Genomic DNA, 12,660 nt, shown 5'->3' on the forward strand with positions numbered 1-12,660 from the left:
AAAACAACCCTCCACCACCACCCTCTGTCTCCTACCATTAGGTTAATTTTGTATCCAATCGACAACAATCACTGGATCCCATCTGATCTGATAAACAGATTTAAGGTAACAGAGGAAAGATTTAAAAGGGATCAAATTTTCAAAAGAGGGTGGTGCATATATGGACTGAGCTGCCAGAGGAAGTTGGGCCAAAAGGCATGTTTCCGTGCTCTCTGACCGACCATATATCTGTGATACTCATCTTGACTAATTCTAGCCACTTTCTATCGCTCACCATTCCCAAAACAATTTGGTATTGCCAGGATATCCCAGAGTGGACCAGCATCCCTGGCACTGATGTCAATTTTAGAAGTCCATTGTACAGCCAGACAAGCATTGTTGCCAGAAGTTGTCCTGCACCATTCCTGACATTTATCCCAGACCTGACAAAATCTGGAGCCTTGCTTTGCCTGCAGAGAGCTGGAGATCCAGCTGGATGGGGTGGTAGAGACACAGAGCATTGTCTTTCCCAAGGACAGATTGGAGACTACAATACCAGACCATGCCAGCCTGATCCAGGGTTTGCTCCTGGTGAGTGCAGTCTCAGCCATCTGGAGAAAGTTCCAGAACTATGGGAACAAGATCAATTATCTTCTCCACTCCCCCAGCGTAAGTGCCACCATCTTCTCTCCAATACCTCACACTCACTCTCTCTCTGCTACTGGACCCACTTTCCACCAAGACACATGCTCTACCACCCTTACTGTTGTTTGCAACATCTTTGCTCACTCGCTCTTACCAATCATCGATCCTGAACACAACTCACCCTCATCACTTGGTGCACCTCACCTGCACATTGTTAAAAATCATACATCACCAGGTTATAGTCCAACAGGTTTATTTGGAGACATCAGCCTTCGAAGCACTGCTTCTTCACCTGGTGTTGTGTGATTTTTAACTTTGTCCACCCCAGTCCAACACCGGCACCTCCAAATCGCCTGCACATAGTTGTGCCACCTTCTTAAATCTGCCTTAGTACCTGCCTGTCTCTCGTTCTAGGAGGAAAACAACCCCCAGTAGGGCCAAAAGAGTCAAGCTGAGTAGTGCAGTACCCAACATTCCACTCCGGCACGGTGGCACAGTGGTTAGCATTGCTGCCTCACAGTGCCAGAGACTGGTAACTGTTCAATTCCCGTCTCGGGTAACTGTCTGTGTGGAGTTTGCACATTCTCCCCATGTCTGCGTGCGTTTCCTCTGGGTGCTCCAGTTTCCTCCCACAGTCCAAAGATGTGTAGGTTAGGTGAATTCGCCATGCTAAATTGCCCATAGTGTGAGGTGAAGGAGTAAACGCAGGGGAATGGGTCTGGGTGGGTTGCTCTTTGGAGGGTCGGTGTGGACTTGTTGGACCGAAGGGCCTGTTTCCACACTGTAAGTAACCTAAAAAAAGTAATCTAATCCTCACCCCTTATGTGGAAAGCATCCTGACTCCAACTCCTCCATGCAGTTGACTGATCGTATATCAGAGGCTATCCCTGATCAAAAGAAATCTACGTGACTTGACAGAGGATGCTTCCCGGTTTTGTGTCTGTGTTAAGTGACATGGGAATATAGCAATACTATGAGCCTGGTATCTCTGTTGAGAGGGCAAAGTGCAAAAAGGCAAGTCAAGGCAACACAAGACAGAGATGCTGTCCAGCTAGGCTCAGAGTGAGTGAGTAAGTATTATGAAATCAAGCTAACAAGCTGCACTCCATGAACTGGGTACATGTCTCTGAGTGCACACTGTTCTTGCTGCAACATTACACTGATAGTTGCTGATGCAGCCCAAGGTACAGCATTGGAGTGCAGAAGCATCCTGTAAGTTGATCAGAGATGGGCCGTTGAAATTTCTTAGAGGCTGGTAACTGTTGGATATCAACGTCCGTGGATGTGGAGTGCACCTGGCTGATACCTTTAGAGCACTCCCTGAGAATGTTGATGCCCAGTATTCAACATAAAGGTCCTTTGGTACACACAGTGAACTGAAGTTGCTAGGCACCCATTCTGACTTACATTTTAAGAATTCTCCCCGTCTGGCTTGTTTGGCATGTTTGTCAAGATAGGAAGCTGAAAATTAATGAGGTGAGTTGTATCATTAATAAGTCCTTTAACAAGTTGTAATCCTCTTTAACTGGCAACTCACTGCTGCCTCGGGAGAAACATACCTCATCTCTTGCCAAATGCATAATAGTTGCTCCCAAAGTCGAATTAGATCTCGTGGGACATGTCACGTGATTCTGCCACAAATCTGCCATGGCATACATCATTCAGGCCTCTATAACATTCCATCCTGTATTTCCAGAACTTAACTGGAAATACCTAAAACAAGATGCTGAATATTTTATCCCAGTGCATTCTGTAAATTTTAAAGGTTTCTTAATAGCAATCTAGTTCTATAATTTCACATTTGTAAATGATTGAAAGAACATATCTTGACAAGTTTATTCATGTTTGTTTAATTCCATCCAAATGACAATGCAAGCTAAGGATAGCAACAGAATGCTATACATCTTTTTCATTTGTGAGCACTTTTCAGAAACATGATGTGGTAGTGTGCTGTGAAGTGTGACTCAGCATCCTTGTTCACAAGGACTTGATTTTAGTCACCTTCCTGCAATATTTGGAGCTTAATGAATTGCTCCATTGAAAAATTAGTATACATGTAAAAATGTACGTCCAGACAGTAAGTAAACAAGTTAGAGTTTGGTTGGTTGCATAACAGTAAAGATTAAATGTTGCTCGTGCAGCCCAGTGCCCCAAACCAATGAGGCAACTGCACATGTCTGCATTCATGCAGTCACTACTCTTGTACAATCAAAGTATTTATTAACATCTGAAAGGACTATATTACACATATTGATTTCTGTGTTACACACACGTTGATTTCTGTGTTACATACATATTGATTTCTGTGTTGAAACATTTTGGAATATCTATTTTATTTTTAAACAGTATGTTACATTTATCTGCTCTCACTCATCAATATGGTGAGTCTAGAAAATTATACACAAGCTGGTCCAGTACATTATACAGGCAACAAATGTTCTGACAGAATAATAAAAAAAGTTTTCTTCCAAGGTCAGACAGTTTATCTTCAGGTGTTCTATCATGGTCGACATTGCGAAGGAATAAAATCACCCTTCGTTTCTACGATCGTCCAGCTGAGAGCAATAAGTTTGAACCAAGCTATAGCAGTTTTGAGTTTGAGGCTGACTATAAAGTAGCTAATCACTGGGTTATTGAAAAAAAAAGTACAGGACTGAATTCCATTTGCCTTTCTGACCGCTTTTGTAAATGTAATGATGACCTTGTATAAATACAAACTTTTCATAGCTAAGCAGATTCACACTGCCTGTGGTGAATCTAACATCAAGGCGTACTACATTTATGTTTTGTTGTGTCACCATCTCAATTTTAGGTTGGTGAGTCAAAAGTGTTTGGTTAAATACAGTAATAAGTAGTGGATTGTGTTGAACTGTGATCATGAATCATTGATAAGTGCAGTGCAGTGATTGATTCCGCTCACAGGTGTGTCTGTTCGAAGTTGTTTGTGTAGGTCACTGTTTACATAAATTTGCTAATGGAAGCTCTCTGCAGCAGCCTCGGTTTGACTCCACCCTCAGCTGCGAAGTGCTTTTGCCATTACTCAGTACAGCAGACTGGAGAGAGTAGGCGATGTTAACTGCAGCTCCTTCTAACATCTGCTGTGTGTGGTGATTCAGTATCAGTGCTTACCTGTCATGAGAACAGCCAAAGAAACATGAGAGCTGGCAGTGAGTGCTGTCCCTGCCGGTGTTGTATTAAAAGGATCCTGGCAAAGTGTTACTGCTGCTGTTGGAGCTGTCGAGGTCAGTTTCGTAGATTTCATTTTCTGGGAAATGTAATGAGAGCTGTGATTGTTCAACAACAGAGCAGCTTTTTTCCAAAGTAAACTCGTGTTTTAGTTTATCTGGAAATGTAATAAATTAGTTGTCCAATGTTTTTAAGTTGAACTAAAAATTCCTGTGGTCCTGTACGTAACAAATCTTTGGTATTGTACATGGAGTTGACTTGTGCTGCAAAATATAACAAAAGCCATAACTTTTAAATAAATAATCCACATTATTCTCAGAAATTCTATTGAATTGATGAAGATTTTGAACAGGATTACAAGTGATAAGTCTCTTGTAAAGGATGTTTCCATATTTCAAACTTTACATGCCCTATACAGAAATTATTTACAATAAAATGTTTCCTGTGTATTGGTGAGAGCTGTTCCTACGTATTATGTGGAGTGAATGCTTGCTTTGAAAGCTTTTGGATTTGTGAAGTTTTAAAATATAATGTGTGTTTTGAAATTCCTTTCTATTTAAGATTTGCTTTAACTGTTGGAGGAGGAAGTTTCAAGATAAATTCCCTGTGCAGAATTGTTGTACTTGCTGAATTGGTTGTTTTTTTGAAGTACTTGAGGGTGGTAACAAGATAGGTAAATTGTGTTCTTGCTGACTAATTCCCCCATGGGAGGAGCTGGAATGTAAGAGAGCATCGCAGCCATGCATAAAGAGAGTCATTTAACTTCATGTGTCTTCCACAATTGGGTGTTCATGTAACCCAAAATTTCCAGAGTAAAACCACATTGTTTTAAGTATCAACATGACCTGTGAGCATTTCCTTCTGTTGTCAGGACAACATCAAAAGTATGAGTGGGTTTTTTTTAAATAATTGCAGACCTGTGATCCTTACCTAATTATCTGAATTCATTCTGAGTTCCTTAAACAATCTTTCCCTTGCTGGAGTTAAACAATATTAGCTGAAGGGAGTAACTTTGTTTCTCAGTATCACATAATACATAATTCTCACCCAGTTTATGTTGTAGCTTTCCATGCATGATTTGGATTATTGGTGCACAAACCTTCACTTGAGGCATTTTACCTTGTCATGAGGATTCCCTGGATGCTCATAACTCATACATCATTGAAATTAATTATACAATTAAGCATTTGTTATTTTTAGCATACTTAAATGTGGAACTTGTTGGTCATCCATATTTTCAAATCACTCCATGTCCTCACTGAGCTCTATGTCAAACTGCCTCCAAACCCTAGAGCCCTCACATCTCTGCATTCTTCCATTCAGGCCTCTTGTTCATTCCATTGCTATACCATTGATGGCTGTGCCTTCAACTCAATCCTTGAGGATCCTTCTGGTGGTCCACTAGCTGGTCCAAAATGCAAGTCACTAACATGCAGCACCACAGCTGAGGCCAAATGAGGAAATAGGCCAGACCACTCACATGTCAGCACGCAACTAGATCAGCACCTGTGTACAAGGCACTGGTTGTCATAAGCATGAGCAATAGCTGCAGAAGCAAGATTAATTTTAGTGTTACAACATATGACTGCAAGGTTGGACTTTCAATACTTGTTGGGCTGAAAATAAGAAGGTGACCTAAGTGGATGTGAAGTTTGATGTGAGGCTGAAGCTTTCTGGCTTGAATCAAGACATCACTTCAGTATTATCAAATGTAGCACTCTTCTTCCCTTTAATTCCAGTGAGTTTTTTTAATGGTGACAAGCACACGGGGATGGGAATACCAGTAGGTGCTCCATGGAATCTTTTGTCTCGGCCAAATAAGTCCACAGATAGAAAATGCTTTAGTTGGCTAGTCCAGAATTCCAACTCATTCCTTTCATCTCTCCACCCCACTTCATTCTTGTAAAATGCTCTTTAAATCCCCCTGTTCATTTCAGTTTTTCAGTTACCTGGATGAATATCTCATCCTGTAGCTCGGTATCAAATTTTTATAATACTTGTGAAGTGCTTATGGACATGTTACTCAACCGGTGTGCGTCTCCCTATATACAGAAAAATTGTTGTTGAGGCTGTGGACTTCCCTGGAATCCTGCACACAGAATGGAAGATTGGTTTGGTAACATGAGCAAAACCATGCCTGAGTCGACAGAATAACTGGCTTAAATCAGTGGCAGCTTATTTAGGAGGTGTCATCTATTATCTTCTGACTTTAAGAAGTTTAATTGAACTAATTGGTAAAATAATCCTCACCTTGGAAGATGCCTGGCTGTGTTTTCACTGTTTCAACGCCAATGCAACACTAGTTTACATAATTTAGTTACCACATTTCCTACTATACAACCATAATTATGCTTTGAAAAGTACTTAATTGTAATTAAAACAGCTTGGGGCATTGAGCAATGGTAAATAAATGATTGCAAGTCTTCGTTTTTGATAGGATTTGAACACTTGAAGTTTTAAATTTCTTGATCATTTTCTTCCAACATTTTAAAGGCTTTCCTCTTGTAAGCTGATTAAATGCAGCTCTTTCTCTCAAAACTCCGGCCACTGAGGAGCAGGTGCTGCAGGCAATCTGGTCTGTGCCTCTGTTAACATGAATGAGAGGCACTGCCCTGAGCTCCCCATTTGGCCAGAAACTAGCTGATGAACACTGCCAAAAAGCCTGTTTTCAGGGCTTAATTCAGTTGAAAGAGGAACATGGTGAAGCTTGCTCATTTGGTGTAAATTTTCATTTTAATTGGGAGTGTTTTTTGTCTTTCTAACTAATCAAAGAAACAAATGAAATGTTTTGCAGACTCTTGTGGAGCCACAGAACAACAGTTTAGAATTTCTGGTGTTGATCAGTGGCTGATCTGGTGTAGGTTTGTTACCCTCCCTCTACCCACAGCTAAAATCTGGCTGTGATTATGAATTATTTGTGAATGTCTAAACTTTATATTTAGAAACCAGGTAAAATACACCAGTTTCTGACTGCAAATTTAGTTCAATACAACAGCAAGGTAAACAGACATGTGGTATTTGAATGGCCTATTTAAACACATTCTATTCATGAGATGCCAGTAAGGGAATTTCTCAGTTAAAAATACAATCTTACATATTCCTCATTTAAAGTTAAACTCATTTTACTGATTTAGATTGCTGAAATATAAACTTGTCCACAGGAAAGTACAATAAAAGTAGATCTTAAAGTACTCTATGGCTAGGTTATGTATTTTCTGCTTTGTGTAAAATTGTACAGAACTACTCGAGAAGTAAAGAAAAATAGAAATGACATGCTAAAAGAATAAAATAAGACTTGCATTGATGTTGCACTTTTCATTCCCACCACATGTCTCAAAGCACTTTTGATGTGTTGTCACTGTTGTAATGTCAGAACTGTTTGTAGCAAGCAATCAGTGCTCAGCTCACTCTCACAATCAGTAATATGATGACCAGATAAGCTGCTTTTTTTGTGTGTGATGCTGACTGCGGTACAAATGTTGACCAGGACAACAAAAATTACTCCTCTGCACTTTTTCACAATCGTACCATGTGTAACTTTTGCATCCACCTGTTAAGATGGAAAGATGCATCTATTTAACATCTGATCTGAAAAGCAGCACATCCAATAGTACATTGCTTCCTCAGTACTGCACAGGATTGTCAGCTTCAAGTTTTATGCTCATACCATTGAGTGAGACTTGAGCCCACAACCTTGTTACTCAGAAACAAGTGTGTCACCAACTGAGGCTGGGCTGTTCAGCCTGGAAAGGAATTATGTTAGAGCTGATCAGATAGAGTATGTAAGATTTTTAACTTAAAAAATAGAAATAATGACAGGAAGCATTGGTACAAATTAATAAAAAATGTTTTAAATTAATTTCAGAAAATGTATAATCTCAGAAAGGATGGCCAATATGTAGAAAAGCATCTACATAGGGATAGTGAAGGCATATAACTTTAGGAGAGGTGACAGCCTAGTGTATAATCCCGAGCCTCAGGCAATGCTCTGGAGACTTGGGTTTGAATCCTGTAATGGCAGATAGTGGAATTTGAATCCAAATATTTTTTAAAAATCTGTAATTAGGAGTCTAATGATAACCATGAATCCATTGTCAATTGTCAGAAAAATCCCATCTAGTTCACTAATGTTCCTTAGGGAAGGAAAGTGCCATCTTTACCCGGTCTGGCCTACTTATGACTCCAGACCCTCACCAATGTGACTGACTCTTAACTGCCCTCTGGGCAATTAGGGATGGACAATATTTGCTAACTTGGCCAGCAATGCTTTCATCTCGTAAATTAATTTTTAAAAAATTAAAACACCTTGGAATCATTTGAAATAAATAAATATTGCAATGGAACACCACAAGGATCTCGCTCTAAGTGGATGAGTTATACCTCCCTATCGGTCATTATCCAATGATTGATACTGCTCCAGATTCTCACTAGTTACATTGTAGATGGATTCAAGTGTAACAGAATCAACACAACACAAATAGCCCAAACCCTTTTACGATCATGCAAGATGTCGCTGCTCCTGGACTCGAATCCTCTCGCCTTGAAGCAAACATACCATTTACCTTCTGCACCCCCATCTGATGCACCTGCATACTTGTTTTCAGTCGCTGATATACAAAGACACCCAAGTTTCAATGCACTTTCCCCTTTCACATTTATCCACATTAAACTTCATCTACTTTATATTTGTGCACTCACTCAACTGTTTCAAATCACACTGAAGCATCTCTATATCTTCCTCACAATTCACCCTCCCACCGGTTTTGGATCATCTGCAAACTTAGAGATATTGCATTTCGTTCCATCTTGTAAATTGTTAATATATATTGTGAGTGGCTCGGGTCCAAGTGCTGATTCCCACAGTACCCTGCTAGTCACTGCCTGCCACTCAGAAATTGACCCATTTATTCCTACTCATTGTTTCCTGTCTGCAAACTAGATTTCTATCTATATCATTCCTATGCATTTTAATTTTACATGCTAATCTCTTACATACAACCTGATCAAGAGCCTTCTAAAAATCTAAATAAGCCACATCCCCCTCATCAACTTTATGAGCTAATAATTCCAGTAGATTTGTCAACTATGATTTCCCGTTCATGAACCCATGCTGACTATGTCCAATTCTTTAATTATCCCTGCTGGACGTCTCGTGAATTCTGCCTCAATCCTGCTATAATCGACATCATTCAGGCCCCTATAAAATTCCACCCACAATTTAATTAAATGATTATTTCATGATGATATTTTCCAAACTGTTCTGCAACAAGCAAAATGTTTGTTTCACGTTTTGTAAATTAGACTGAGATCCTTCATTGTGCATGTAATTTGACTTTCAGCACACTTGCAAACAATAAATATGATCAAGTCTCAGTAGTTTTGGAATTATGAAATATTTGATTAAGCTTTGGGTGTGTTCTGTGTCGTTACCTACTTTGGTCAGCTGTGAACTGGAATTATTTTCAAATGTGGAATACTCCCAAAAATACTTGCTAATGCTACAGTTCCTTAGAAAGCTGTTTGTGGTTGAGTTTGGAATATTTGAACCTGCCTATGTAGGGGTGTGTGCTGCAGCTGTGAGAAGCCCTGCTCTGAGTTCTGTTGCTCGGAGTAAAATGACTGCATCAACATTTACTAGATCACAAGGTAATCACACCCATGAAAGGTCATTTGGGCCAATTTCATTTACCATCTTAGAAACCTCAGAATACCCAATCACAACATCTAAATTATTTCTAAAACAAATACAACATTTCCATCTTTATTCTATTCATCTCTGTGTGAAGAAGGGAAAAAACAATTTGCACTTGTGTTTTTCCAGAGGGCCTCTCTGGAGCATTAACAACCAATGTTTGATAGCAAGCAGCATCGGCCAGATGGCCAAAAGCTTGACAAAGGTTTTAAGGAGCCTCTTAAAAGAGAAAGAGAGCCAGAGAGATGATTAGGAAGGGAGTTCTAAAGATTGGGGCTAACAGTTAAACTAGCAATGGTATAACGATTAAAGGCTAGGCTGGAAAAGGTTGCACAGATAGAGAGGAACCAGGCCATGGTAGGATTTGGAAATACGAATGTTAATTTTAAAATCAATGTGAGACTTAGCCAAAATTGACAACAAGCATGGGTGTGTGAATGCGATTTGCTGCAAGTTGGAGTACTGGCTGCAGAGTTTAAGATGACCTTAAGTTTATTCAACTGGAAGATTGGAGGTCAGTCAAGAGTGTGTTGAAATAGTCAAATATAAAGGTAACAAATTCTTCCATTGGCATTTTGGCAGTGGATGAGCTGGACAGGAGCTGTGTTGGAAGTGAAAAGATACATTCTTAATATTAGCACAGGTTATATGCTTGGAACCCAATCTCTGGGTCAGATAGTGACATCAACATTGTAAACAATCCCATTCAACCTCATACAATTCTCATGGAGAGGCATGTGGTGGGGACTGAAGAGAATGGCCTTACTTTAAGTAGTACAGGGCGACTCCCTTACCCACAGAATCATTTTCTGCGGTTTCAGTTACCTGCAGTTTCCAGTGGCCTGTACACACTACAGGGGGCTTTCTGGACCAGGAGGCTGCTGGGAAGGTAAATTTCCCGTTTAAATGAATAGGTTCACTCCTGTCTGCAGTTTTGGGCTTCCACAGTCCCACGGTAGGTCTTAGAATGCATCCTCCTTGGGTATAGGGGGACTACTGTATTTAGTTTGAGGAAATCTCTATTTATCCACAGTCAGAAATTCTGTTACAGAGGAGGGTTGAGAGGGTCGGAGGTGATGTGAGTTGGGTGCAGTCAGTGAAATCCTAGCGGTGTGCATCTGAATAATGTTACCAAAGCAATAAGAAATAGGAAAGGACCAATATTGGTTCTTTGGAGTACAGGAGAGCAATTGGCACAAGATAGACAGACGAGCCACCTCAGCTTTTAGTGGATCGATAGGACTAGAATCCAGTGAGTACTGTCTCAATCAGCTGAACAGCAAAAAAGACACATTGGAGAAAGTTTATGTGGCCAATTACTGCAGGTAGGCCCAGAAGGATAAGGAGAAAAGTATTTGTGATTTAGTTAAGAGCCATTTTGATGTTGTGGTAGGGGAGAAAATCAGATTGGAAAGAGTAAAACATGGAGGTCTGTTAATATTGGGCATGGATTTGTTTAGTGATCACATGTTCAAGGGCTTTGAAACAGAAGGAGAGAGTTTGGAGATGGCTGTTTGCAAGGATGGAGACGTCAAGGCCTTATTTGAAGGAGAGTGCAATGATGACAGATTTGAAGACAAGGGTAACAATCCTTGAAGTGAAAGAACTGTTAATTGTATCAGCTAACATGGGGACCGTGAAGTGAAGTCAGATGGTCAGCATCTTAGTTGAAGTAGGACTGAAGGAAGAGGCAATGTGTCAAGATTAGATTAGATTAGATTACTTACAGTATGGAAACAGGCCCTTCGGCCCAACAAGTCCATACCGACCCGCCGAAGCGCAACCCACCCATACCCTTACATATACTTCTTACCTAACACTACGGGCAATTTAGCAATTGGCCAATTCACCTGACCCGCACATCTTTGGACTGTGGGAGGAAACCGGAGCACCCAGAGGAAACCCACGCAGACACAGGGAGAACGTGCAAACTCCACACAGTCATTCGCCTGAGGCACGAATTGAACCTGGGTCTCTGGTGCTCTGAGGCAGCAGTGCTAACCACGGTGCCAACGTGCCGCCCACCAAGATAAAGATGGATGCAAGTTCATAGCTAGGGTGGGAAACTTAAGAAGAAATTTGAAAAGTGGGTTAGGTAAAGAGAGTGAAGAGACAGCAAAATAGAGCTGCACGTTGAAATGATGTTAATAAGGCATTAGGAAACAATATTTAATAAGATGATTTGCAGTACAGAAAAGAAGTTGATGTAAACTTTCCATTCAAAAGATGATCCTACAACAGAGAGCAGGTTTGTTGGAAGAAATGAGGACCTGATCATGTTTTATGTGATCCAGACAGACCTATCTATGAATAGCTAAACTAATTTATCTGCAAACACTTTGATGTCTATGTCCCTTGGAATTAAATTGAATCACATGTGGTGCCCATCAGATTCAGGTGTATCGTGAGGCAGGATCAGGATTTGAATGAGGGGTAGGAAGCAAACTCCAAGTACGGAATGAATGTGGAGGTCAGTAGCAGCAGAAATCTATGCAAAGTTGAGGCCCAACACTAGTCATTTGGGATTATGAATGTTTAGTTGCATGCAATCTAGAACAGGTTATTTTACAAGAGGCAGATATAGGATTGGGAATGACAAGAAGGTCATGGGTAGTGAGCAGTAAAAGAAAGAGATCAGAGATCAGAGATAGCCTCACTTGAGATTAACATTTCTCTCAGCAGCTTCTCTTTCTCCCAGTTCTCCATTGGCCAAAGGTAAAAGTATAAGGATATGTTCAAAGTCGCCCTAAAGCATGAAGGCATTGGCACCACTGACTGGGAGGAAGAAGCTGCCAAATGCTTAGCATGGTACTTCCTGATCTTTCAAGGTGCCAGTCACTTCAAAGCTGAGTGACTTGATTTTATGGTGGCATGGTGGCAGTCGAGGAAGGAGTAAGAAATGAACTCAGCTGGAAATGCCATTACCCCACAACAGCATGTCGCTGCTGTGGAAAAAGCATTTGGATCCAAAAGGGGGCTTCTCAGTCTTCCAAGGACTCAGCTAGCCTGACAGATGTCATCCTCGATTCCAAGGGACCACCATGACACAGTACAAACTGAAAATTCAATCTGTAGCATTTTCAAATCATGATATTCATCTTTACCACATCCATTAGGCTAGTGCTAAATCAGTTAGAATCCTGCTGTTGAGTAATTAT

The 12,660-nt window shown here is 40.5% G+C and overlaps 1 protein-coding gene across 5 annotated transcripts in view; it reads left to right on the top strand.

Annotated features, from left to right (window-relative positions):
* kalrna (kalirin RhoGEF kinase a) overlaps positions 1–12,660 on the top strand; it is a 744,968-nt gene that overhangs the window by 599,115 nt on the left and 133,193 nt on the right. Inside the window, exon 1 of one of the 5 annotated variants that reach the window (XM_060827255.1) lies at positions 3,672–3,866. The exons of the other annotated variants lie outside the window; for them this stretch is intronic. Within the exon in view, the coding sequence (XP_060683238.1) occupies positions 3,779–3,866 (88 nt within the window). The 5' untranslated portion in view covers positions 3,672–3,778. Of the gene's footprint in view, positions 1–3,671; positions 3,867–12,660 lie in introns of those variants that run through there. 5 annotated transcript variants of the gene reach the window in all.

This window comes from Hemiscyllium ocellatum, chromosome 7 (genome assembly GCF_020745735.1).
Source record: "Hemiscyllium ocellatum isolate sHemOce1 chromosome 7, sHemOce1.pat.X.cur, whole genome shotgun sequence".
Classification (NCBI taxonomy): domain Eukaryota; kingdom Metazoa; phylum Chordata; class Chondrichthyes; order Orectolobiformes; family Hemiscylliidae; genus Hemiscyllium; species Hemiscyllium ocellatum.